A 24056-nucleotide genomic window follows, 5' to 3' on the forward strand; every position below is an offset into this window, starting at 1 on the left:
TTGTACTTCTGTCAGTATCTTCAGCCTTAATTAAAGGAGGAACTGTTAGGGGTGAAATCTGTAGAATTCACTTATCTCTGGTGAACAGTTTTTCTCAAATTTGTGGAAATTCAGGTTTTGGTGCCTGTGCATGTGCATATGTTAGTGTGAAATATAACAAACCTGAACCAAGGCCTTTGTTGATAAGTTTTTCTCCTTGTTGTCTCCAGTTCTCCCTCAACACACATTGCTGAGCGAGTGGATTAGAACCACAGGGAAGCTTTCAGAACTGCAGATCTTATGAATGGTACAGATGCTAAGAAGGAGGATTGTATAAGGTGATTTAAGGGCAGATAGGTAGAAATAGTCTGTTTGAAATTATATAGCATTTAAAACTGAAAAATAAGCCAAATCCTAACCTCACTGGCAGTAAGAACTGTTAGGTTATAGGAGCATCTTCAAAGTAAAGTCTTTAAAGCCTAACAACCAAGGCTGATGTAAAATAGATAAAGAACTAAATGGAAGTGAAAGGGCAGAAGGCGCTACCGATTAGCTAGAGGTGTCCTTTTATCTTCTATCTTTTTTCCTACTTCTCTCTCATGATTGAACAGTACATTTTTGATAGCTCTGAGGGAACAGTGAGTGAATAAGCCTTTCTTTTTAGCTTATCTAGTGCCTGTTAACACTTATTTTGCTTTTTCTTTTTTTCCTTCTCAAATGACTGTTATCAATGAAGAATGAAAGTCTGAGGGAGGAGAAGATCCAGTCGGCCTCTGTTGAGTCTATCCCTGAGGTACTAGAGGAGTGTACGTCCATAACAGAGCATTCTGACTCTGCCTCTGTTCATGACATGGATTATGTAAATCCCCGTGGAGTACGTTTTACTCAGTCTTCCCAAAAAGAAGGTGAGAGGTGGGCAATATTGCTTAAATCCTTTCCGCTGAACTGGCTGAATGGCAAAGCTCAGAGGGCTGTGACTAGTGGCACAAAGTCTAGTTGGAGGCCTGTAGCTAGTGGTGTCCCCCAGGGGTCAATACTGGGTCCAGTCCTGTTCAACTTATTCATCAGTGACCTGGATGAAGGGACAGAGTGCACCCTCAGCAAGTTTGCTGGTGATCCAAAACAGAGGAGTGGCTGATACACCAGAGGGCTGTGCTGCCATTCAGAGGGACCTCGACAGGTTGGAGAGATGGGCAGAGAGGAACCTCATGAAATTCAACAAAGGCAAGTGCAGAGTCCTGCACCTAGGGAAGAATAACTCCGTGCACCAGTACAGGCTGGGGACTGACCTGCTGTAGAGCAGCTCTCCAGAGAAGGACCTGGGAATCCTGGTGGGCAACAAATTGACCATGAGCCAACAATGTACCCTCGTGGCAAAGAAAGCCAGTGGGCCGTGTAGGGCAGAGCATTGCCAGCAGGTTGAGGGAGGTGATCCTTCCCTTCTACTCAGCCCTCACGAGGCCACAACTGGAGTACTGTATCCAGTTCTGGGCTCCCCAGTACAAGAGAGATGTGGAGCTACTGAAGCAAGTCCAGCACAGGGCTACTAAGATGATTAAGGAACTGGAGCATCTCTCCTCTGAAGAAAGACTGAGAGAGCTGGAACTGTTCAGTGTGGAGAAGAGAAGACTTGGGGGGGGGGGGGGGTGTCTTATTAATGTGTATAAATATCTGAAGGGAGGGTGTAAAGAGGATGGGGCCAGACTCTTCCCAGTCATGCCCAGTGACAGAACAAGAGGCAACGGGCACAAACTGAAACACAAGAAGTTCCCTCTGGACATATGGAAAAACTTCTTTACTGTGAGGGTGACAGAGCACTGGAAGAAGTTGCGCAGAGAGGTGCTGGAGTCTTCATCCTTGGATATATTCAAAAGCCACCTGGACATGGGACACCTGGGCAGCCTGCTCTAGGTGACCCTGCTTGAGCAGGGGGGTTGGACTAGATGATCTCTTAAGGTCCCTTTCAACTTTGACTGTTCTGTGATTCTGTGCTTTCCACTAATCTGTGCCACCCTCTGCTAAGAGTGTGTTAAGCTCCTGTTCCTGAACTGGTCTGTGATGTTTTGATTTGTACCACTTGTTAGACAAAACAACAGCATGAACAAAGTTGTTAGAGTGCTAATGTCTCTTATTTTCCCTCAGGAGCAGCGCTGGTCCCCTACGGACTACCATGTATTAGAGAACTGTTCCGCTTTCTTATCTCACTCACAAACCCTAATGACCGCCACAACTCTGACGTGATGATCCATATGGGGCTGCAGCTGCTAACTGTTGCTCTGGAGTCGGCCCCCATTGCAAACTGCCAGTCCCTCTTGGGACTTGTGAAGGAAGAGTTGTGCCGGCACCTGTTTCAAGTGAGTCTGGCTTATGCTGGCATGGGATATGGCACTGAGGATTTAGATACTGATTTGGATTAAACAGTCTATTGGAATTTAGTATGCTGAGGTTTGGCAGGTCTCAGTCCTCAAATGAGCTCTCTGCTACATTGCAGTGAGAGTTCTGAATTGCATCAGTGAAACAGTGGTCTTGATAATATGTATCAATAACCCATGTTGCAGGTTCTGAGATAATTATGGTTGCAAGTTATCAGCTTAGCAGTAGGCAGGACCTTTGGAATAATCAGCTATTAATTGCAGAAGGACCATCTTGAAGGCAGGTCTTCTGCCAAGTTATTTCACTGCTAAGGAGATCTGTGGGCATACCAAAAGAACAAAGCTGTAGTAGGAAATCAGTGCTACTTGTAAGCAGAAGGGAAGTAAGTACATTCATCCTCATTCACAGAAAGACCAGGAGGTTAAATAAGGGATTGTTTTCTGAAATACCATTGCTGTGGGAAGCCATGTGTGGGTCTCAGGGGGCTGCGGTGTCACAGTACTGCTACTCATAGCACATAATGACTAGTCTTTGTAATTCTTGGGGATGTTTTTTGTTTCTGGTTCAGCTGCTGAGTGTTGAACGGCTCAATCTGTATGCAACCTCCCTCAGGGTATGCTTTCTTCTTTTTGAGAGCATGAGAGAGCATCTGAAATTCCAGCTGGAGGTGAGTTTTTGAGTATCACTGGGTGCCTAGTAATAGTTCTTTGGGCAAATGCATACTGCCAAGGCAGTAAGATGCAGTCTAAATACCAGTTTACCTATGTATAAATGCCTCAGTGGTTTATGGGTGGGCTGCACAGGCCATTTCTTGTTGAGATAATAAAATGTCTTTGAAACTGGTGTACTACATTGCCTTCCTCCTACCATTCTTTAGAAAGGTAAATCCAGGAATCCAGGTTCACTGAATGGTAGAACCATTTGAAACCTATTTTACAACTTTCTGCAAAATGAGCTACCGTTAAATATGGAATGTGTCATATCATGTGGGAAGATGAAGCTCAAATCTATTTCTGTAGCCCTCGAAGCTATTCACTGTCCTGCTTTCCTTTTTCTTTCCCTAAACTGAGCTGCCCTGTGTTTCTGCCAGATGTATGTCAAGAAGTTGATGGAAATAATCACTGTGGAAAACCCAAAGATGCCCTATGAAATGAAAGAGATGGCTTTGGAAGCCATAGTTCACCTGTGGCGGATTCCCAGTTTTGCTACTGAGCTCTACATTAACTACGACTGTGACTATTACTGCGCCAACCTCTTCGAGGAGCTCACCAAGCTGCTCTCCAAGGTGCTGAATGGGGCAGGCTTGTGCTACCTCATCAGGCCTGGGCTGCGAGGGTAGGAGGGATGCAGAAAGGGAGGCTGCCAAGTCAGAACAAGGTTAAGCACAGAAGCAGAACTTGGGAGTAGATGGAAGATCTGGGATGAGTACGTTGTAGAGATGAAGAATGCATTTAACGTTTGGAGGCAGAAGAGAAGAGATTTAAACTATTAAGTGTATGCTCGAAAGCCTTGTTTGGAAAGTTTTGGATGTTCTATTGTGTGCTCTTGGGTTCCCAAAGCAGTGAGGGAAACTCCCTTCCTCCATCATGGAGAGGCGTGAAAGTTGTCTAATATTTATTTATTTTATTGCCTAGAATGCCTTTCCTGTTTCTGGACAACTGTATACTGTCCATCTGCTGTCTCTGGAAGCATTGTTGACAGTGATAGATAGCACAGAGGCACATTGCCAGGCCAAAGTGCTGAGCAGCATCCATCAACAAGAGAAGGAAGTTGCCAAACCTAACGTAGAAGCCATGAACAGCACCAAAGAAACAAGCAATAGTAAGACCCCATGCTTTGATGTTTTGATATTAACTCAGTCTTGTGCTAATCCGGCAGATCTCCTTTTGGTAACTCATGTAGTAAGCTGCTTGAATATATGGTTTTGGTCTTCCATTTGCATGTTTTATGACTACACACTGATGCTCATAGCTGTGCTGTCGGAGCAGGGCCTCAGAGAGGCCTCGTCTCTGTTGTGAATATCAGAGAAATGCAGTCCATTGTTCGAGAATGATATTATGCCTCTTTTCCTTTCCAGACCTTACCGGTTAGAGGATCTAGAGATTTCTTAGGGGTGGAATACTCGTAACAACGTTAAGCATGAAAATGTTCCCTTTCTGTTAACTTCAAAAAAGAGAACATGTAATTTTAATCTTGCTTTGGTTATTGTTCTAAATCTTGCTTTGGCCAAGTCAGCACATGCCCTTTCTCTTCATCAGGGGAAGGTAATTACCAAGCTTTACTTTGCTTGTTATGTGCTTGTGGATAAGACCAGACTTTTGGCCAGCAACTTCTGTGACCGAGATTGATTTGTATCTATTTGAGCATTAGTGGGTAGAGCCATTCCTGCGTTTATTTCACTTATATTATCTGTGACTAAATTTACAGATAATGAAACTTCACATGAGGGACACATTTTATTTAAATGCCATTTCAAGACTGGCAGTCCCAACAGAAGGATGGTATGCTGTGGAGTTCAGGTAGACAAAATACTGAGGAATCACTATTACTGTGGGGGAGATAATTCAGTCCTTTGAATAAGCACATATTCGATTCAAAATGGTCACTTTTCTCTTTTTGTTTTAGTAGCTTTTTTCCTCGGCTTATGGGTCTGTCTGTGTGTTTTTTGTTTTAACTTCTACAGATAATGAGAGAGTGCTCAGTGAGGGAAAATGTTCTAGTGCAGTTGCTGAGCCAGCTGGGGCATGTCCTCCCACCAGCGGATGCCTTATGGCTGACCAGATGAAGCAGGGATGCATGGCATTGGAAGGAGGAATTGAGGCAGGTAATAGTCTCCGTAGGACGCTGACTCCTGCTGAATGTATGTGCTGAGAATAGTGCTGGTATTTGCTGTCCGGTTCTAGTATATCATAGCTCACTATAGCTATTACGTGTTTATAATTAGATTAGAAAGAGGTATGTGGTCAATATTCCTTTATTATGTGTGTGATATGTGCCTGCTATAGTTACATTTCTTCTGGAAGGGGGTTAGGTTTGGTGGGCTACTTTGGGGCAGGAGTGTGTAAAATTCATCCTTACGCTAGTGTTTTTAAGGTAAATCAAGGGCTGTCCAGGTGATCAGTAATGTAAATAGTCACAATAGCCAGAAAATTAAATCTTGTGGATGTATGAAATTGTCCAGGCCAAGCAACTACTATGCAATTATGCTGCATAAGATTTGGGTGGGAGGAATGTATCATTTGGATAGTAGGGGAAGTGTGACTGCCGTTTGCAGGACAATGCATTGGAGCAAGACTCTGACTGAAAGTTATGAGTAGGGCACTATAGTGTGCTGAGTGCCACTCTGGAGATAGGTTTGACTGTAATGACCCTTTGTCCTTCTAGCTGAGAAGAGTGTCTCCAGGAAGCCTACTCGATTTTCCTGTGTCCTTCCAAGCCCTCAGGAGCTTATGCAGATTAAGAACAAAAAGAAGGTATGATTGGGAATGTACTACAAATGTATCTCTGAATGTTCTCCTTATTTTCTCTCCCATGTGGGTTTTGCATGACTGGTCATATCTTAGAAATTTTGAGTTCCAGTCTGTTGATATGAATTAAATAGTCACTCATAGAAAATTCTACTACACTGCAGAGACAACAGTGATGATTACCTCTTCTGGTTATTCAGTTGTGCTAAGAGTTAAAAGAGGTGTTGGGGAAATTTCATGGCACAGTTTGTAAGCTAGATCCATTTGAATTCTGTCTGGGAAACTTGCCGGATGTTATTTGCATCATATGGTGATAATCAGGGACTTCCATCAAAAAGGGCAGGTTGCCTACTCTTATCAAACCTGTTAGTGGGGAGCGTATCAAGAGGCCAGTAGTAGAAGTGACAGTCTAGCCCACTACCTTGTTTTGTTTATTCTCATCTTTGCTTTATCATGAAGATGACTGAAAAGATTATGGCTCGATCATGGCAAAGCCATTCTTTGTCTACATGTCTGTTTCTTTGAATCTCAGTAATCCAAATTACAGTCTAAACTTGGTGCAACTATTTCATTGCCTGAGCTGTTTCTAGTCCAGGCATGCTGTTGACAAAGGTGCTCTATGCTGGTGGGTTTGGATTTATCTGCTGTCTTGGGTCAAACCTCAAGTATGGCATGCTTGTTCACCTCAGGAGGCACTGGATAAATTTGATGTCTAAAGTCCCTATGGGTAACATGGGACAATTTTTTTATTCATATATGCTCTTGTATAGATTTTGTTTTCTTCACGCAACATATGTGAGGTAGTTAGGAGGTTATTAAGTGAGACATTACTAAGTTTCAATATGACAATGACAAATTTATTCTGGAGGAAATGTGAGTGGCATTGGCAAGTAGGGGGTAAAGGAGCCTGATGATACGGTGAAAAACAGATATGTGTGTTTGAATGATTCCTTGGTGGTAAAGACAGTTTTTTGATTTGTATCTGACTAAAAGGCTTCTAACTTTTCTCTCCACAGTAGATGATGTTATTTTACATTATTGTAAGGGAGGGGTGGTCATGTTTTCCTTCAGTGGTTTTGTTTAAGTAAGTTTAAGAAGTGCAAGAAATCTCTTGCTACTAGCATGCTAGTCTGTGCTTTGTGATTCACTGTGGCTGCTTCTGGGTATTAATGTAGTTTAAGGGATTGGTTTCTCTCTTAGAAAGTCTGCTGCAGTACTGAAGAACTCAGTTCCTTTCCTACAACATAGTGCTGTGGTGGATAACAGGCAGTGTTGACTGCCTCAGCTACAAAGAGAGGGGGAAAGTGCTTGGCAGCACAGTCTCCAAAGGAACCACTCAGTTTTGGCATTAACTAATTTCCAAGAGATGAATATTGACATAGTTACTATTTTGTTTGCAAGCGTTTGTCTTGCATTAAATCTAGGTTTTGCTGATGGATGTTACATGAAAGTCCATTGCTGAGGAGGCAGCTTGTATAGTACTTCTGCTTTAACTGAAGACCTCTAGTAACATACTCCAGTTTTCCTGTGCTGGAAAACAAGGTTAGGAGAAATCAAGAGTATTGCCAGTGGCTGATCCCTGCAATAGGTGTGATTTTCTTAAAGTTTCAGGTGATCCTAGAAAAATTATATTGCCTCACACTAGACTGCCTGGGAAAGATTCTTTCCTGACCCTAAATTTAGTAATGGTTTCATTCTGAGCATGTGAACAAGCCATACAAAACAGCAACTTAAGAAATGTCGATGCTGACATGGCACCAGCATTTTCTGTTTCCTTTAACTTCTCAAATACCAAAAATTGCCACAGCTGGAAGGGTAAAAAAATAAGTAAGTAAGTAAGTAAGTAAAAACAGAAACCAAATTATGCATCAAAGGAAAAGATTTCTTCCGTGATTCCAAAGGTGATGAACAGAAGCCCTGAAGCATGGGACTGACATGATTAATGCAGTGTGAACTGCCAGCAGTCTGGTCTCCTTTCAGATGCTCTTGAGAAGTATGACATGTTTATGAAGTACCCTAGGGCTTGTGTTACAGGCTTTATTGCTGAACAGAAGTGCTCCTACTGTATCATACAGTCCCTTCAGTCCTGTCATACCAGAGCAGCATGTGTTTATTCTCTGTTACACACTCATTGCATCTCTCTGCACTCCATGCTGTTAAGTATTTCAGTGTCGCTTGAGGATGTTCACACAGCCGTGCTTGCAGGGGAGCAAAGAGGAGAGGGGTGGTGGCTTCTGAGATATGAGAACCCAGGGGAGTTAGTAATCATGGTGGTCATGAGTTTAGTTCACTAGGTCATCACTAGCATTTTGATGGTAATAGGAGCTAACGGGGAACTGACATTTATTCTGGTGCCTTAGTAAAGTTCATACAGTTGTTTGTGCTTTTGGTTTTTCTGAACACCAGCAGAACCTTGTTAACCCTTTCTCAGTCAGATGTTTTCTTACACTGTGGCTGTGGTACAGTCCTGTTTCTTAAAATAAGAATCGGGCGGAGCAGAGTAGCTGACTTCTCTTCAAAACCAGAAATGTACCTCTTCTTCCCAAACCACTGATAGGCTTGTCATGCTGGAGCACCAGCTGTTCTTGGGAGCATGCCTTGCTAGCAGAATGTTTTTTAGTTCTTAGTTCAGGCTTTCACAGTGCTTCTTCCTTGCTCCTGCTGAGCAAGTGCTGAGGATTCTTGCTGTATGTCTCCTGGCAGTGGGGTATAGTATAAGAGTCAAAGGGGGCCGAGGAAGGCATGGAGCAGTGCCGCTGTTATAATTGGGCAGAGCTGGTCTCCTTGCCACATGTTTTGGGGGTTCCTCAGAGACCTTCCTCTGCTCTATTTACACAACAGAACAGATGGGGCATTTTGAATAGCAAAGCTAATCACTGAGTGAAACTTCAAAGCTTTTCAAAGATGGTGGCTCGTGTTTGCTCTGTTCTGTATGATTTAATATGGATTCCTTGTGATGACTCCAAGTTTTCTGACCAGCCTACTTGCTGGATCACACAGTACAAGAAGTTTGATCATGCTAAAGTTCATTTATTTTCTATTGTGCTTTTGGTTCAAATGCCAAAAGCAATCTTAATGCCCCTTTTCAAAATTCTAATTATCAGAATGTCTCCTTCAGCTCCTGATAACTGGTACAGAGCAGTTCAACCAAAAGCCAAAGAAAGGGATACAGTTTCTGCAGGAGAAGAACCTTCTTGCCACCCCTATTGACAACAATGAGGTGGCCAGGTGGCTACGGGAAAATCCTCGCCTGGACAAGAAGATGATTGGGGAATTTGTGAGTGACCGTAAAAACATAGACTTGCTGGAGAGCTTTGTGGGGTGAGTGAGTATCTTTCTGTATCTCTTTAATCAGAAAGGGGTGCAAGTTCAAGAGTTTAGTGATGCACTAAAAAGGGAGTAGAACAGCAGCTGCTGGAGCCATGGAATGTATATCGCTTGTTACTCTGTGTACCAGCACACCTTAGTATTGTACATCTCTTGCATACGGTTAGCACCTTAGATACATATAGTAGTATGATACCCAAGCTTCTTTCTGTAGTTCCAGTCTCTATGAAGGCTGCAGAGATGATTACAGACATCATCAGCTGTATGACTGTTGGCTCTGTTTTATTGCTTCTGCCTGTTGCACGTGATATATTTCTTCTTTCCTCACCCCTTTACTGTCTGCCCTCTGGGAAACCTGGCATTCTGATGGTGAACCAGACAAGACTGCAGTCAGTAAGTTTCTCCTACCTTTCCCATCCTGTTTGTTTCTCATTGCTTTTTCATTCTTCTTGCAGGACTTTCAGCTTCCAAGGTTTAAGACTGGATGAAGCTTTACGACTTTACCTAGAGGCCTTCAGGTTACCAGGAGAGGCGCCTGTAATCCACAGGCTGTTGGAAGCCTTCACAGAGCATTGGCGGGTGTGTACTTGGTGGGAAGATGGGCTCAAACACTGTGTTTTCTTGTGCATCTGCTTGCCATGATGGACTTGTCAGATCAAACTGCCTGTATAAGCTTGCAGTGTCCTGCAGGCAGCAGCTGTTTTGTAGGAGATGACACATGGGTTTCCAGAGTGCTTTTTGAAAATGGGAGCTGAAGCCTGGGGTTTTTTTGTTAGTCCAAGAGCTGATTCAGTAGTGCAGGAGGAAAGTGGTTCTCTTGGATCACTGATATCCCCATTCCTGTAGGACTGAATTGTGTCTACATTTGCTTTTCAGAAATCAAATGGGTCCCCATTTGCTAACAGTGATGCCTGCTTTGCCCTGGCTTACGCAGTTATTATGCTGAACACTGACCAGCACAACCATAATGTCCGCAAGCAGAATGTCCCAATGACTCTGGAGGTGGGTGTTACGAGTGTGGGCACTTTTCTTCTCTAGTTTTGGTAGTGGTAGTATCTGCTTTTTATATTAGTGACATTTTCTCTTTTGTTTTTCCCTGTCATTCATCATTCTTTTATACAATAAGTTGGTGTGCAGTACTGGGACTGAATACAGTTGAAGAGGAGGGATGGGGGAAAGGGACAGTCTGAAGAAATGCAAGCTAGTGGATAACTTGCCAGGTTAGCCAAGAGGCTGGAGTATGTGTGAACAAAGCAGATCATAAATCACGGTATGAGTGAGAAGATCGATTAATAGAAGAGTTGCTGAACCACTTCGAACCAGTTTGAGTTCAGGTCCTGCCAGTGTTCATGCACTGGTACAGACATGTTCTTCTGATGTCCAGCATCAGCTAAGGATGTGTAGTGTTACCTCTGTTCTTTCCCTGTGAGCAAAAAGGACTGTTGCACGTTGCTGTGCCACTAACCATAGCATTTACAGTCCTTGAACTTCGAGGCGGCATGTTGAGGAACACAGGGAAATCTACTTCTGGATCCTGTGAAAAGCAAGTGGAGTACTGACTGGAACCAAGCACTTAAAGTGGGAGATGTTTAAGAGAGTTACCTTGGTGTTAATTGTAATTTTTTCAGGAGTTTCGGAAGAACCTGAAGGGTGTGAATGGAGGCAAGGACTTTGAACAGGACATACTGGAAGACATGTACCATGCCATCAAGTAAGAATCAACGTGTTGTTGCTTCCTTGTGTGCAGAGAGCAAACTAGAGCTGTGTGGTGTGTAAGAGCTCTAGAGAGTACTAAGAGGGCAGTCGTGTGCCAGTTTGCCTCAGACTACCTTCCAGCTTCGTAAGAGGGTGTGGGCAACAAGCCCGTCACAGCAAGTGCACTGGATTTGTATCTTTGGATTCTTGCCATGGTATTTTTATCCGCAGAGCTTAAGCTAAAGTTAAAAAAATACATGACTTGAAATGTGCAAAGAATGGCAAAGCAAGGGTACCACATGTGAAATGCTGTAACTAAGAGGCCTTTCTCTTTTAGGCCAGGATTTTAGACTTCTAAAGAAGTTTGTACGTAGTGCCAGAGGTAGTATCTCATCCCCAGGACAGCACTGGTGCCCTAACATAACATGTCCAGGTCTGAGTTTCATATGTTCTGCCTTTGGGTTCTTCATACAAGGCTGCTGTCTGCTCCTAGTCTCTTTTCCCAGGCCTGAAGCTCTTGGCCCACTGACCAGTATTTGGGGAGAATTCCTGATGGCCGAGGCCCTTTTGTGCACAGACTAGCTCAGGGTGGAGAGCTTTAATGGCTCAGAAATCTATCCCATCACAGTAAATTCAGGCCCAGCCAGTTTGAAATTGAGAGGATCACATCTCTGAGGAGGCAGGATGTGACTTGGACTCTCAGCTGGCTGCAGTCTGCTGTCAGAGGCAGTGGCTCTGTCTGGAAGGGGGGCAGAATGGTTGGACTTGGCCTCCCTTTTGAGCCTCCTCCAGAAGGAAGTACTGAGTATCTAGAAATTCTTTGAGAGATGGCTCTAACTTTTGACTAGAGCTCTAGCTTTGATCGATCTCTCCCTTGAGAGCATTCGTAATGTTTTAAAGTAGTATCCTGAGAATATTCGCGTATCTTTCAGCTGTCTAGTGCCTCTGACTCAATCTATTCCCCTCTCCCCTCCCTTCACCAGATACTTCAGCTTTTTCAGTACATTCAGCGGCTAAGGCAACTGGTGTACCATTTCAGAGAGATTGCCTCAGTGTCGTAACTGAGATTGAGGGATAGTTTTCATTGTATAATCATCAGGAAAAAAAAAATTCAGACTGCAATCTGTACAGTATAGTTCATGATCTTTTCAGAATCTCAGCATTTTGCTTTTTTGCACAGAATTTATTTTGAGACTTTCCAAGTAAACCCATTCACTTACTTTTGTTAATATTAATCAAAAATAGTTTATTGGAAAAAAATTATTACTGACTATGAACACATCTTCCTGTGTAATTTCAGTAATGATTGCTCTTGTCAAAATATGCGTGCAGCTGAGATAGCTTATTTCTTATGCATAAACCAAGTTTCTTTTTTATAGTTGTTAGCATGTGAATTTTGCTTCCATGGCAATTGAAGTACATTGTTTTTTCAGATTGTTGCAGAAAGAACTCTACTTTTCAAGTTGGCTGCCATCTACTATTCTTAGTAGATCTGAGACTGTCCTCAATTAATTGGTCATTTGGAGAGGGTTATCTCTTAAGCAGTGCCCCACAAGTGGGGGAGTATGTATTTGGGCTTAGATGTATTTTTAACCACAGATTGCAAATACTACTATGCATTAATCATAATTGTTTTATTACTGCATAGCTTCAATCCAGTAGGAGTAAGGGGTTGTAGTACTCCGGTTATGAATTACCCATCATACATTTAGTTTCAAGTTTTAGCTTTAATTTTGTACTTCTTGGATTTCTGGAGTTTGATCTTTGGCATAGTTAAAATACTTGCATTGTTCTTATCCAGTTGCTCACGTCTATTCTCACTACAGTAGTATAATAACTTAGTTTTTGTCTGGTGGTGATGGGATATGCAGAGTGCTCTGACAAGGCAAGGCATGAAGGAGTGAAGAAGAATGTCTAATGCTACTATACTGGTGTTCTGTCCAAAATTTCCCATCATTTAACTGCAGTATGTGATATGCTTCCCACCTGTAGTTTTAGATAGCTGCTTCTTCACTACCAGCCTTACTCAGTTGCTGCTGAGAGCCACTGTACTCCATAGCCAAGGTATCAGAAAGGAGCAGGAGAGGCCAGCAGGCCTGGGAAAGTAGAATGTTTCAGGGGCTGGCAAAGTGACTCCAGAGTAGGTATAGCTTACGCTCTGGGGCCGTCTTATGGAAGATGCTGTCTAAATGTTAGGTTTGGCTCAGAATGAAAAATCTAACCTTTCTGCATTCTTCTCTGGTAGAAATGATGAGATAGTGATGCCAGAAGAACAGACAGGCCTGGTGAAGGAAAACTATATCTGGAATGTCCTGCTACATCGTGGTGCCACTGATGAGGGAATATTTCTCCATGTGCCTCCTGGAAGTTATGACCATGATCTCTTCACCATGACATGGGGGCCAACCATTGCAGCCCTTTCCTATGTTTTTGACAAGAGCTTAGAAGAAACAATCATCCAGAAGGCTATCTCTGGTTTCAGGTAACTCTCTCAGTGATGAGGCCCAGAAGGGTTTCAGTCTGGCTGGTCTGCCTGGTGTATGATGTCTGCTAGAGAGATCACAGTGACTATCAGCCATTACTTTTCCTACAGTTGAAGGGCATTTTCTTGTGACCTACAGTCCTCTGGTTTTGTTCCAGTATTTCTAGTGATTCATTTCATCTAGGCCTTTCTTGGTCACACTTACTGTTTGGCTTGACTGCTACCTTGTAATAAGTAGAAGGGCGCAGGGTATGTATTTTTAAACTCCCAACCTGGTTACATTTAAAAGACCTGCTGACATAGCTGTGCTGCTTAGAAATGAAGGGAAGGAAAAATCACTCTTCACTGGCACAGTGATGCTGGCAGAATCCCTGTATATCAGCAAAATCTCTCATGAGTGGGGCTATAGGTGTGGCTGAATGGTATGGGGACTTTTTTTTGGAAGATCAGTATTCAGAAATCTTGCTATCTGTTAGAAACCCTACTGGAATGATCTTTGGTCGTGATTGAATTCAGACCAAAACATGCCTTTAAGCATAATTTTAAAGGTCTGTTAATATACAACAGTAGCCAGGATCTCTTGGAAACTAGAACTTCAACACTACTGCCAATCTTAGAAACTCTCCTTTTTGTCAATACGTGAAATTAGGAATATTAACTGAGGTGCAGGAGGCCTGTCTGTTTGGACTTTCTCCTTGAAAGTGATCCCTGAATCAACACAGACAAATATTAAGGCTCCAGGATCTCAGCGGATCTGATGATGGGGATTTTGATTGCCTGAGGGAGACTGCTGTACATTAACATTCATTATTAGTGGGTGGAGAGGAAGGTCTGAAACCGAAGTGAAGAGGCTGTCTGACTTGCTGTTCTGCAGAGAGACCTTCCCCGCGGCCATGCTGTGTTGTTACATTGTTTCTTGTTTTCTCCTTCCCACAGGAAATGTGCAATGATTTCTGCTCACTATGGCCTGAGTGATGTTTTTGACAATCTCATAATTTCTCTCTGCAAGTTTACAGCCCTCAGCAGCGAGGTAAGATTGCATGGAGGGGAAAGAAGCATGGCTGCTAGTGTGTTGGAGCTCTCTTGCTCTCTGTTATGCAGTGGTATTTGTTTCTTTAGTTATCACAGTGTCTGTAGATACCTGTCCCCCCTGCCCAGAGTTTTCTGGGGGAGGTAAAGAACAAGCATATAGTAAAGTAGGGCTTCCATAATACAGATTTAAATACACAAATTTCCTTCTACTTACTGCACAGCTGCCAGTTGTGCAGAGCAGAGTACCATGATGCAGAAGTGTGTATTCGACCTGCTTGGTCTCAGGAAACTTAAATCTCACTGTGATCAAGATAGTGATCATCCACAATCCCAAGCAAGTTTATGCATTTCAGCTACTAGATACTTAATTACAGGGCTTGTACAATGTCAAGAGGAACTGTTTTGTGACCTAATCTTCCAAAGTGTAGAGGCTGTGCATCTACCTGGCATAAAGGGATTGGAAAAAACAAGTGCTCTGAATTGTCACTTGCTGTCCAGAGTCTGGTAGTAAGATCAGCAGAGCTGATCTCTTGCCAAGCACTAAAGACTACTTCTGTGAATTCTACTGTGAGAATAAATTCATCATATGATCATTGATATTAACTTTTTTCCCCAAATCTGTTTATGTGGTGCAGTATCAGCCTGTTTTCTCCAAAGTGTTTGATAGATAGTGGCAGATCATGCTGAGTGCTAGGAAGAAAAAAGCAACTCCTTTCAAAGGTTGGAACTTGAAAAGAAGTCCACAGCACTGTTTTAAGAAACTACACAAGACCCATAGAGAGCAGAATAGTGTGCAAATATACAAAAAGGGATCAGTCAAGGCTTAAAGCATGGGAGTAAAAAGATCAGGACAAGTGATTTTTGAAATCCTTTAAAAGGATAGAAGGAGGAGAGAAATGATCCTGTGAATTAATCCAGTTAACAGAATTAGGCTACTCTGAAACCATAAATTCTTTCTATAGGGAAATTGACCTGTCTGGACTGGATGTTTTATGTCACTTGTGTCCTGGCATTGGTAGCAGTGAAAGAGTACCTATCTGGCTATTAAAAGACAAAGAAATCCCAGATGATGGGGTTACTTTAGATTCCCTCTTCCTTTGCAGCTTACAATGGTAAAGATAAAATACTTGATCCTCTCCAGGCATACCAGACCTTGAGACTACCAATAGATAATGCAAGCAGGGGAATGTCTGCCATGGAACAAATGCTTCTTCTATATAAATCTGTGTCAAACAACTAGACTAAGTCCTCAGGGGCACCGGCTATTGCCAGCTGCATCCCATCTAGTTGTGAGACTGGAATCTGGAGCAGTCTTAGGTCTGTGTAAATTAAGCAAGTATGTCTCTTGGTGATGTAGGATCAGGGACTTCTGGATGTGAACAGTTCTTATCTTTGGCTGGATTCCAACTACACCAGTTACATTCTGCTGCTGTAAATTCCTGTACGGCTTGGAGACAGTAGAGGAATCACAGAACGGTTGAGGTTGGAAGGGACCTCTGGTGATCATCTAGTGCAACCTCAGCTCAAGCAGGGTCACCTAAATTATGTTGCTTAGGACCCTATCCAGACAGCTTTTGAATATCTCCAAGAATACAACTGAACAAACACCTGAGATGCAATCTGGTGGAAGGGGAGAAGGAGGGGCTGTCCTCAGGGCTGAGGAGACAAAGCAAAGAGCAACTGCTAGAAAGCAAGGAAAGAACATTACAGTGTTGCTTAGCTGCTAGTCCCTTTCCAAGTTAGATCATCCTAGTGTTCAGGTGTCCTCTGTGAGTACTGCAGTTGTTATGCATGGCCGCTTTGGCTGAAAGAGGAGGAGTGGGAAGGAATATGGAGGCAGTTAACAGGTTTAAGAAGAGCAAGTGCCTTGATTCTTGATTCAGAGTTAAGATCCAGATTGACTCTACATGTAAGTAGTAGCAAAACCCCTGTGTGTTCTGATACTGCCTGTTGTAGCTTGTTGGCACGCTGCAAAACTAGGGATATTGCTATTTGCATGATGAGAGTCCGGTGGTATATGTGTTCATGTGATTTCCCCATAGGAACAGTGGGGAAAAAACAAATTGGTTGTCACACTTCTGCCAAGCTTCTGGCCTGGCACTTCTAATGCATTTCACCTCTAGATCAAACATCCATTTTGATCCTAGCTCTGCCAGCAGCCTGGCTGAAGCAAGAACTAGTTTACAAGACAGCTATTGAATGAAGGAATTACAGGATGGGACACATCAATTTTCTGGTCTTCAGGTGTGAGATTTGAAGAGACACATTTCCAATCCTTCCTATCTTTTATCTTCTCTCTCCTTTTCTTAATGAAGGAATTAGGTATGGTTTTTGTCCACATAAGCAAGAGAATGGCAAAGTCTCTTATCAAAAGGAGCGGTGCAATGAGCTTAAGCAACTCTGTAGAAATATGGAGCTTATTATTATGTCTGATACTAGTTCACATGGTTGCTGGGATTTTTTTGTTTTTGGGTAGGTTTTTTGGCAGCATTTATTTGGTTGGTTTGAATATTTTTAGCATGCTTTTTGTATTTTGAATAGCTGTGGGTATATTGGACAGGTTATGGAGGAATTGTGGTGCAGCAATTGTTGGTAGAGACTATATGTCAGAATTCATCACTTCTGCATCGAACCTGGGTGTTAACTAATGGTGAGAATAGTTTTGTAAGTCACTAGTAGTTTTTTTGCTATAGTTTTCTTCTCTAATGGTGATGTGGAATAATTGCTGCCTCCCAGAGGAGCTTGATATTGAATAAAGTCTCTTGTAGAAGGCTTTAATCCTGAAATGAGTTCCTGTAGTACAATAAATTAGTGTTAGTGAGTTTTCAGCAAGCACTTTGAGTGCTCTGTATCATTGTCATTCTTGGTGAGCTACGTCTAGGGGTCTCTCAGTGATTCAGCTTGTATCACATAAGCCACCTTGTCTTCATTTTTCTGCAAAGTATGAACTAAGGAGTTATCCACAGCGTTGTACACAGAGTTGTTCTCCTTCCCATAACGAATTCTGAACAGTCTGCCCTAATTTGTGTTGAAAAAGAAACATCTCTTGCTGACTAACTGCCACCCCTTTTTCTTTCCTGCAGTCTATTGAGAACCTGCCCACTGTTTTTGGAAGTAATCCCAAGGCCCATATTGCAGCGAAGACTGTGTTTCACTTGGCCCATCGCCATGGTGACATTCTGCGGGAGGGCTGGAAAAACATCATGGAGGCCATGCTACAGCTTTTCCGAGCAGAGCTGCTGCCCAAGGCCATGGTGGAGGTAATAACAGCCAGCTCATGGCTGATTGAAGATGGGGAGTGGGAAGCTGGCCTTGCGGAGAGCCAGTCCAAAGGGGAGGAGTGTTCTCAGGCAAAGGCCTGGCTTTGGTAGAGTGTGTACAGAGCAAGAGAGCCTGCAAAGGGCTCAGCACTCGAGTTACCTGCAGGCTCCAGCTTCTTTCACAGGGTTCACTTTTTCGTGTTTTTATTGAGTTTGAGAAATTCCAGCGTTCATTTTATTTTAGCAGATTTTGACTGTTGTGCACAAAAGGCACGTGACATAGGTAGGAAGTGTTAGAGTACAGCACTGGCTTGCCAAACGGGAGGCACATTTGATTAAAGAGTGTGTGTGTGTGCATGTGTGTGAGAGTGAGTTGGTTGGCGATACATGGGAAGTCGGGTATAGCATTTCAGCATTAAGTGAAACGTTACGGGTGCAACAAAAACAGGTTACAAAGAAGTAGGCAGTTGAACATATACATGTTCTGGTCTGTCTTCAAGGTCGAAGACTTTGTGGATCCCAATGGCAAAATCTCTCTGCAGCGTGAGGAGACACCATCTATCCGGTGAGTGGTGCAGATGGCCCAGGCAGGTGTGGTGTGTTTTTTGTTTTTGTTTTTTAACCAATGCTGGAGAATAAAATATCTGACTTCTTGTTGTTTTGCTGATGCTGGTGTCTTCTAATTGCAGTGGTGAATCTACAGTGCTGAGTTTTGTTAGTTGGCTCACCCTCAGTGGCACAGAACAATCTGGTATGAGAGGGCCATCTACAGAGACGCAGGAGGCAAAGCGAACAGCTCTGGAGTGCATAAAGGTAACACATAGGCTATAGAAGAATCTGCTTTTGTACATGGTGACAGTGCTGTGTGGATAATATGCTCCAGTCTATGGGCATATGGGCTCTTTCTAAGGGGCAGGGAGCTATCTGATAAAATCTGTCTAGCACTGATCAAGTCCATTAGGGGTAATTGGTCCTAACTGAGTGAACTAGCTGGCAGGAGTTTTCCTTCAGGTTAGAGTGTTGAAGCCACTCTCTGTGTCTCCCCAGAAAAAAGCTGTGATTCTGAAGGGATCTGTTCATATGCTTTTCCCACCCTCAAACACACAGTCCTCTTTTCTGTCTTTTGCAGCAATGTGATCCTGAGAAGCTGATCACAGAAAGCAAGTTCCTCCAACTCGAGTCCCTCCAGGAGCTCATGAAGGTGAGAGATACTGGGCAAGGGACAGAATTGGTGATGGGAAAGGTATGCTGTGCATGATCATGGATATGTGCCATGTATTTGCATAACTCCTCTGTCCTCATAGGATGTCTTGGACTTGCTCAGTATTTGAAGCCAGTCATTAGTTCAGCTGTTACATGTAACTTCTGTGCAGGAAGCCACAGTTGCTTTAGTAGCAGAGGAAAACACTAATTTGTGGAATACATCCTAACCTAGGGAGGTCAGGGTAAGTGTCTGAAAACATTTGTAGCTCTGTGTAGGAGCTTACGTTGTGCTGTTCACCCTTTCTGGTGTGCCATATGCCTAATGAGGTGTTGGAAAAGGCCAGTTTAGGTGCAGGAGTTGTGCACAAGTATTTGACCCTGTTCTTCTAAGTAGTGTGGTACCTGTTTGCTCTATAATAAAGCTGGACTTTGCAGCCTTTGGGCTAGAGAGACTCATCTCCCTGGGGTAGGAAGGTTACTTACCCGGTGCTGGTAGTGGCTCTTCAGACTGGTGTGGAGTTTGAGACTTTCCAGGCTGTGGTACGAATCTCTGCCAGCAGCTGACTGGAAGCTCGTTGGTGTGTAGCAGGGGAACTACTTCCAAAAGCCAATAGTGCAGTGCAGCCCTGTCAGTGATGCTTTGTGGGTTGGCAGTGTGCTGCCTCATTTCATAGCAATTCAAAGCCCAAGCACCTTTCCCTCCAGACCCATGTAGTTTCAATTCACTGGCTTCATCATAGTTCGTCTGGGCCCATGACACTATTAAGACTTTTGCTAGAACAAAGGAAAGGTTTATTTATTAAGGCTTACTGCAGAGGTTCAGAAGAGGAGGTACTGAGTTTCAAAATAAAGATTGTAAGTGAGTAAACCCCCAAGAACAATAATTTAAGCAGTTGAGCTAGAACTTGCTACTTAGCTCACACAAAGACCTTATGTTGCTGGCCCACCTGGAGGAGTGTTGACTCAGTTTGCATATGCCATCCCTGCCTCTTCAATTTGGCATGAACATTTTGCTGTGACTCCTATTATGCCTCTCTTACTTCATCTGTGAGCTGATGGCTTGAGAAAGACACTTCCAGTATTTATAGTTCTTCCTTGGTATGTCTGCCTTTTCTTTACTAGACATTTTGTTAGCAAGAAGCTGCTGGGCTTCAGGATTCTTCCCTGTAAGAGAGACTTCATCATAGTCTAACATCTTAAGTTCATAATGCAGCTTGCATAATAAAAAATGTAATTTTCCATGTGTTTAGCTTAGCACCTAGCTTCCAATGCATTTTTGATACACTACACGTGACCTGCTCAGGCACTGGAGTGCAGTTTTACTCAGACTCACAGCTTACTGTTGGACCTCACTGACACTTCTGGGGGTTTGTGGGTCACAAATGATTCCTGGCTTTTCTAGGCTCTAATCTCTGTGACTCCTGATGAGGAGACATATGATGAAGAGGATGCTGCTTTCTGCTTGGAGATGCTTCTGAGGATTGTGCTGGAGAACAGGTAGGACCTTGAAATACATGCAGATTCCCTGTAAATGTCCCTGCTTTACTGCAGCTGTTGCCTAGGTCCAGGGAATGAGATCCTTATGTGCTTGTTTTGCCAGCTTAAGCAGCATGTGGTTGTAATTTCAGGGCATAGCAATTCCACTCCAGCATGTGTAAACAGAGAGACTATTCACCCATGAATATATATCATTGCTTGATACCCTGAGATTTGAAGAACACAAACTAAACTTTAGAGGGAGAATGGGTTCTCCCACCTGGTTGCTTCGTGAATAATGAAGTAAATAAAAAGAAGCTCGTGGGCCTTGTTATTTCTGTGTGTCTGCTAGTATATGTCCCTGCTTGAGCTTTTCATTGAAGTGATGAAATACTAGGTTGTCTGTAGTTCTGGGAGAGGTAGCTGGATCCTGCTTGTGTCATCTCCTTTCATCCTGCCCTTTCCCTCCTCCATGTTGTGGCTAGGGACCGTGTGACCTGTGTATGGCAGACTGTTCGAGACCACCTCTATCATCTCTGCGTTCATGCTGTGGAGTTCTGCTTCCTGGTGGAGAGGGCAGTGGTGGGGCTGCTGAGACTGGCAATTCGGCTCCTTCGTCGGGAAGAAATTAGTGCACAGGTAAGGGATTTATGAAGGACAGTCGCTGGGTTTGTGGCTACACTTGGCAACCCAGGAAACCAATTGCTGTTGTACAGACCCACATTTAACCTCTCTACTGCAGGTGACAACAGAACAGCAGTTGTAAATAGCATTAAACAAATGAGGGGGACTTTGGCAAATGGAGTGTAAATAGCAGGGTCTGTTATTCTTGCTGTCTCCCTTCCTGGCCAGGTTCTCCTCTCATTACGTATCCTGCTCATGATGAAGCCAAATGTGCTTTCCAGAGTTAGCCATGAGGTTGCCTATGGCCTCCATGAACTCTTGAAGACCAATGCTGCCAACATTCATGCTGGGGATGACTGGTACACACTCTTCACCCTCCTGGAGTGTATTGGGTCTGGAGTGAAGCCTCCTGCAGCCCTGCAGGTTACAGCAAGGGCAGATAATGACACAGGTAAGACAGGCCAGCTTTTGCTAGGAAATCTGATGCCCTGCCTGCCAGATAAGCAGCTGCTTCCTCAAGCTTTTCAATTAGCAAAGGGCACTGCAAGAAAACAAAGCTGATATTAAACTACATTAGCAGGATTAAAGACCAGCACCTGCTGTTCACTCATACCCCACGGTCTGCCCCTGTCTCTACTCTGCCGTCTCTTCCTACTCCCTGAGCAGCAGTCCAGGTGCTAGTCCCTGGGGGAGCAGTGGGAGGAAAACCGATATCAGCTGTAGCAGCTGTAGAAGGTCTTTGCTCTGCCCAAAGAGTATTTTCTGCTGGTTGTGGTCTGGTGCCTCGGGTAATATAGCCTTAATCTCTCATCTGGGTGTGTAATGTAAACCCAGCTGTTGTTTCTGTCATGCTTGCTTCTCTTGTGAGACTGACTCCTTTCTATCCCCTTTTTAAGGATCTTACACAGGGAGTTGTTTTTTAAACTTTTCTTTTCAAATCCATTTGTGTTTAGAGTGCCTGAGCCATTCTCCCAAGACCAACCCACTATTTCACACTTCTCTTGACTGTGTTAGAAGACTATCCCTTCAGCAAACTTTGTTCGTGTTCCCCATCAGCTGGCTGGCAGTGTATTTGAGGTTGACAGCTTCAGACTTCTAAAGGAAACACCAAAAACTTTTCTAGAGGATTTCGTTTTTCTCTCTACTTTTCTACACCTAGATTGCTAGGTACTGGTGCTTTGTGCCAGCTAGCTTGGGGAAACCTGACCTTGCAAAACAAGGAAGGTCAAACCCATATAGCCTTTGCCTTCTGGGGCTAATGCTGAGCTGTTTTCTCCCAGCTCTTTTTTGCTGCTTTCATCTTTGATGCTTGAGCAAACTACTTGACTGTGGCACCTTGCAGAATCAGAACATTATTTCTCATTACCTCTTTCAGAAAAATGTTTAATGTACTGTGCTCATAGCAAGTCTTTCTTATGAGTTTCTAGATATTGTTGAATCATGGAGAGAATAAATTTGTTGCTTCTAAATCAAATTATATCAGTGGCTTAAATTTGGCCCTTGAAGGGATTTCTCTGCTTGGGATATGTGAAATTTAGGGTTACCCTAAAGCTCAGGGAAGGGAGATCTGACAGATTTGTAACGTGCTAATGTTGATTGCTGTCCATGAGAAGGACTTTACCAGCATTAGTGTGGAGTTGCCTGAGTGACCTCAGAGGCCCCTTCTAGCTCATGTCATTCTGTGCTGCACTTTTGGAGTTGCCCTGGTTCAACCTAGGACCTCCAGTAGTTCTTAAAGTGCGTGGTACATCTGATTCTTCTGCCAGCGTCAAAACATTGGACTTTCTGCTATTTAAAATCTACAGTCAGGGACAAGTGACGTTGCAGAGGATGGTATGCCCCTTCCCCTTAAAGGGGAAAGCCAAACGTACCTAATGGGAAGAAACAGTGCCAAAGGTTTGTTTCTTGCCATTTTCTATGCATGCTGCTCTGATAGTTATAGACCTGGCCCAGTTTCTTCCAGCACCTGCTGGTAGTTCTCAGGTGACTCTGATCTGACTAATCTGGATTGGTTCTTCATTAATCCCACAGCTCCTCACTGGAGTTCTTGCTTTGGCGTTGGCCTTAAACCCATGCCTTGTTTCTTAAAGGTGCTCAGTCGGATAGTGAGGTCTCCTCCTCCTACCACCCAAGTGATATGAGCCTGGACCGTGGCTACACCTCTGATTCAGAGGTTTACACAGACCATGGAAAGCAAGGCAAGATGCATCGCTCAGTGACAGATGTGGATATGATGAACAGTGGCTGGCTAGTGGTGAGTAACGGGATGGGCCTCTGGTGCCTGAAATAGACTGTTCCTCGTGTGGGTGTGGAAAGAGGATGTGGTAGGGAAAGAAAGAATTAAGACGGTAAAAAAGAGAGCTAAGATGAGTTGACAGCGTGAAGGGAGGATGGGGAAGAGATGCAGATGGAGAGCGGAAAGCTCGGAGGCAAGTGTGGAAGAAAAAGAAATGGATCCTGCTAAAGCGGTATCACCTGTTGGTTTCGGAAGAAAGGCCCTCCAGCATGTGCACGATGTGCTGCTTTTTATGCTTTCCTGCTACCCTCTTGCTCTGCCTTGCAGGTGGGGAAGGATGACATTGACACCTCCAGACCCAGTGCTGGGCTCAACAGGCTGGGGCCGTCTCCTCTCGTCAACCAGTACAGCCTGACTGTGGGGCTGGACTTGGGCCCTCATGATACAAAGTCTCTCATGAAGTGCGTGGAGTCCCTGTCCTTCATTGTGCGAGATGCTGCCCATGTGACACCTGAAAACTTCGAGCTCTGTGTCAAAACCATCCGCATCTTTGTGGAGGCGAGCTTGAATGGGGGTGAGGTGGCCCTTGGTTTCACAACTAAGATTAGGCTTGGGGTGGGCCAGGCGGCAAGCAGAGATGTGTGAAGTACACTGCCAGGGAATGAGTCCTCTATTGCCAGAAAATGATTTCCTGTGAGAATAATTTTCTGGCTCCTGCCAGCAGGAGGGGACCTTACTCTTATCCCTGTCTCTGGGATGCAGGGGAGGCCTGTGGTCGACATGAGGGTAGCAGTATCAGCAGGGATCGTGTTTTCCTGGTCCTGAGGGGTTCTGGGTTCATCTTCAAGTGGGTAGCTGTCACTTTACAGGACAGGGCTGTCCATTGTGGTTATCAGAATGCG

The 24056-nt window shown here is 43.8% G+C and overlaps 1 protein-coding gene across 5 annotated transcripts in view; it reads left to right on the forward strand.

Moving 5' to 3' along the window:
• Nucleotides 1-24056, forward strand: part of GBF1 (golgi brefeldin A resistant guanine nucleotide exchange factor 1) — a 111286-nt gene that overhangs the window by 81326 nt on the left and 5904 nt on the right. For all 5 annotated transcript variants that reach the window (XM_026094905.2, XM_064513939.1, XM_026094903.2 and 2 more), the window contains 22 exons: nt 716-884; nt 2122-2333; nt 2921-3019; nt 3443-3637; nt 3987-4173; nt 5036-5176; nt 5737-5825; nt 8938-9140; nt 9602-9725; nt 10023-10148; nt 10775-10857; nt 13087-13323; nt 14260-14353; nt 17439-17615; nt 18116-18180; nt 18305-18428; nt 18745-18816; nt 20221-20315; nt 20780-20933; nt 21147-21369; nt 23009-23172; nt 23482-23728. In XM_026094905.2, the coding sequence (XP_025950690.2) occupies nt 716-884; nt 2122-2333; nt 2921-3019; nt 3443-3637; nt 3987-4173; nt 5036-5176; nt 5737-5825; nt 8938-9140; nt 9602-9725; nt 10023-10148; nt 10775-10857; nt 13087-13323; nt 14260-14353; nt 17439-17615; nt 18116-18180; nt 18305-18428; nt 18745-18816; nt 20221-20315; nt 20780-20933; nt 21147-21369; nt 23009-23172; nt 23482-23728 (3280 nt within the window). The remainder of the gene's footprint in view (nt 1-715; nt 885-2121; nt 2334-2920; nt 3020-3442; nt 3638-3986; nt 4174-5035; nt 5177-5736; nt 5826-8937; nt 9141-9601; nt 9726-10022; nt 10149-10774; nt 10858-13086; nt 13324-14259; nt 14354-17438; nt 17616-18115; nt 18181-18304; nt 18429-18744; nt 18817-20220; nt 20316-20779; nt 20934-21146; nt 21370-23008; nt 23173-23481; nt 23729-24056) is intronic.

Source organism: Dromaius novaehollandiae, chromosome 6 (genome assembly GCF_036370855.1).
Source record: "Dromaius novaehollandiae isolate bDroNov1 chromosome 6, bDroNov1.hap1, whole genome shotgun sequence".
In the NCBI taxonomy this organism is placed as follows: domain Eukaryota; kingdom Metazoa; phylum Chordata; class Aves; order Casuariiformes; family Dromaiidae; genus Dromaius; species Dromaius novaehollandiae.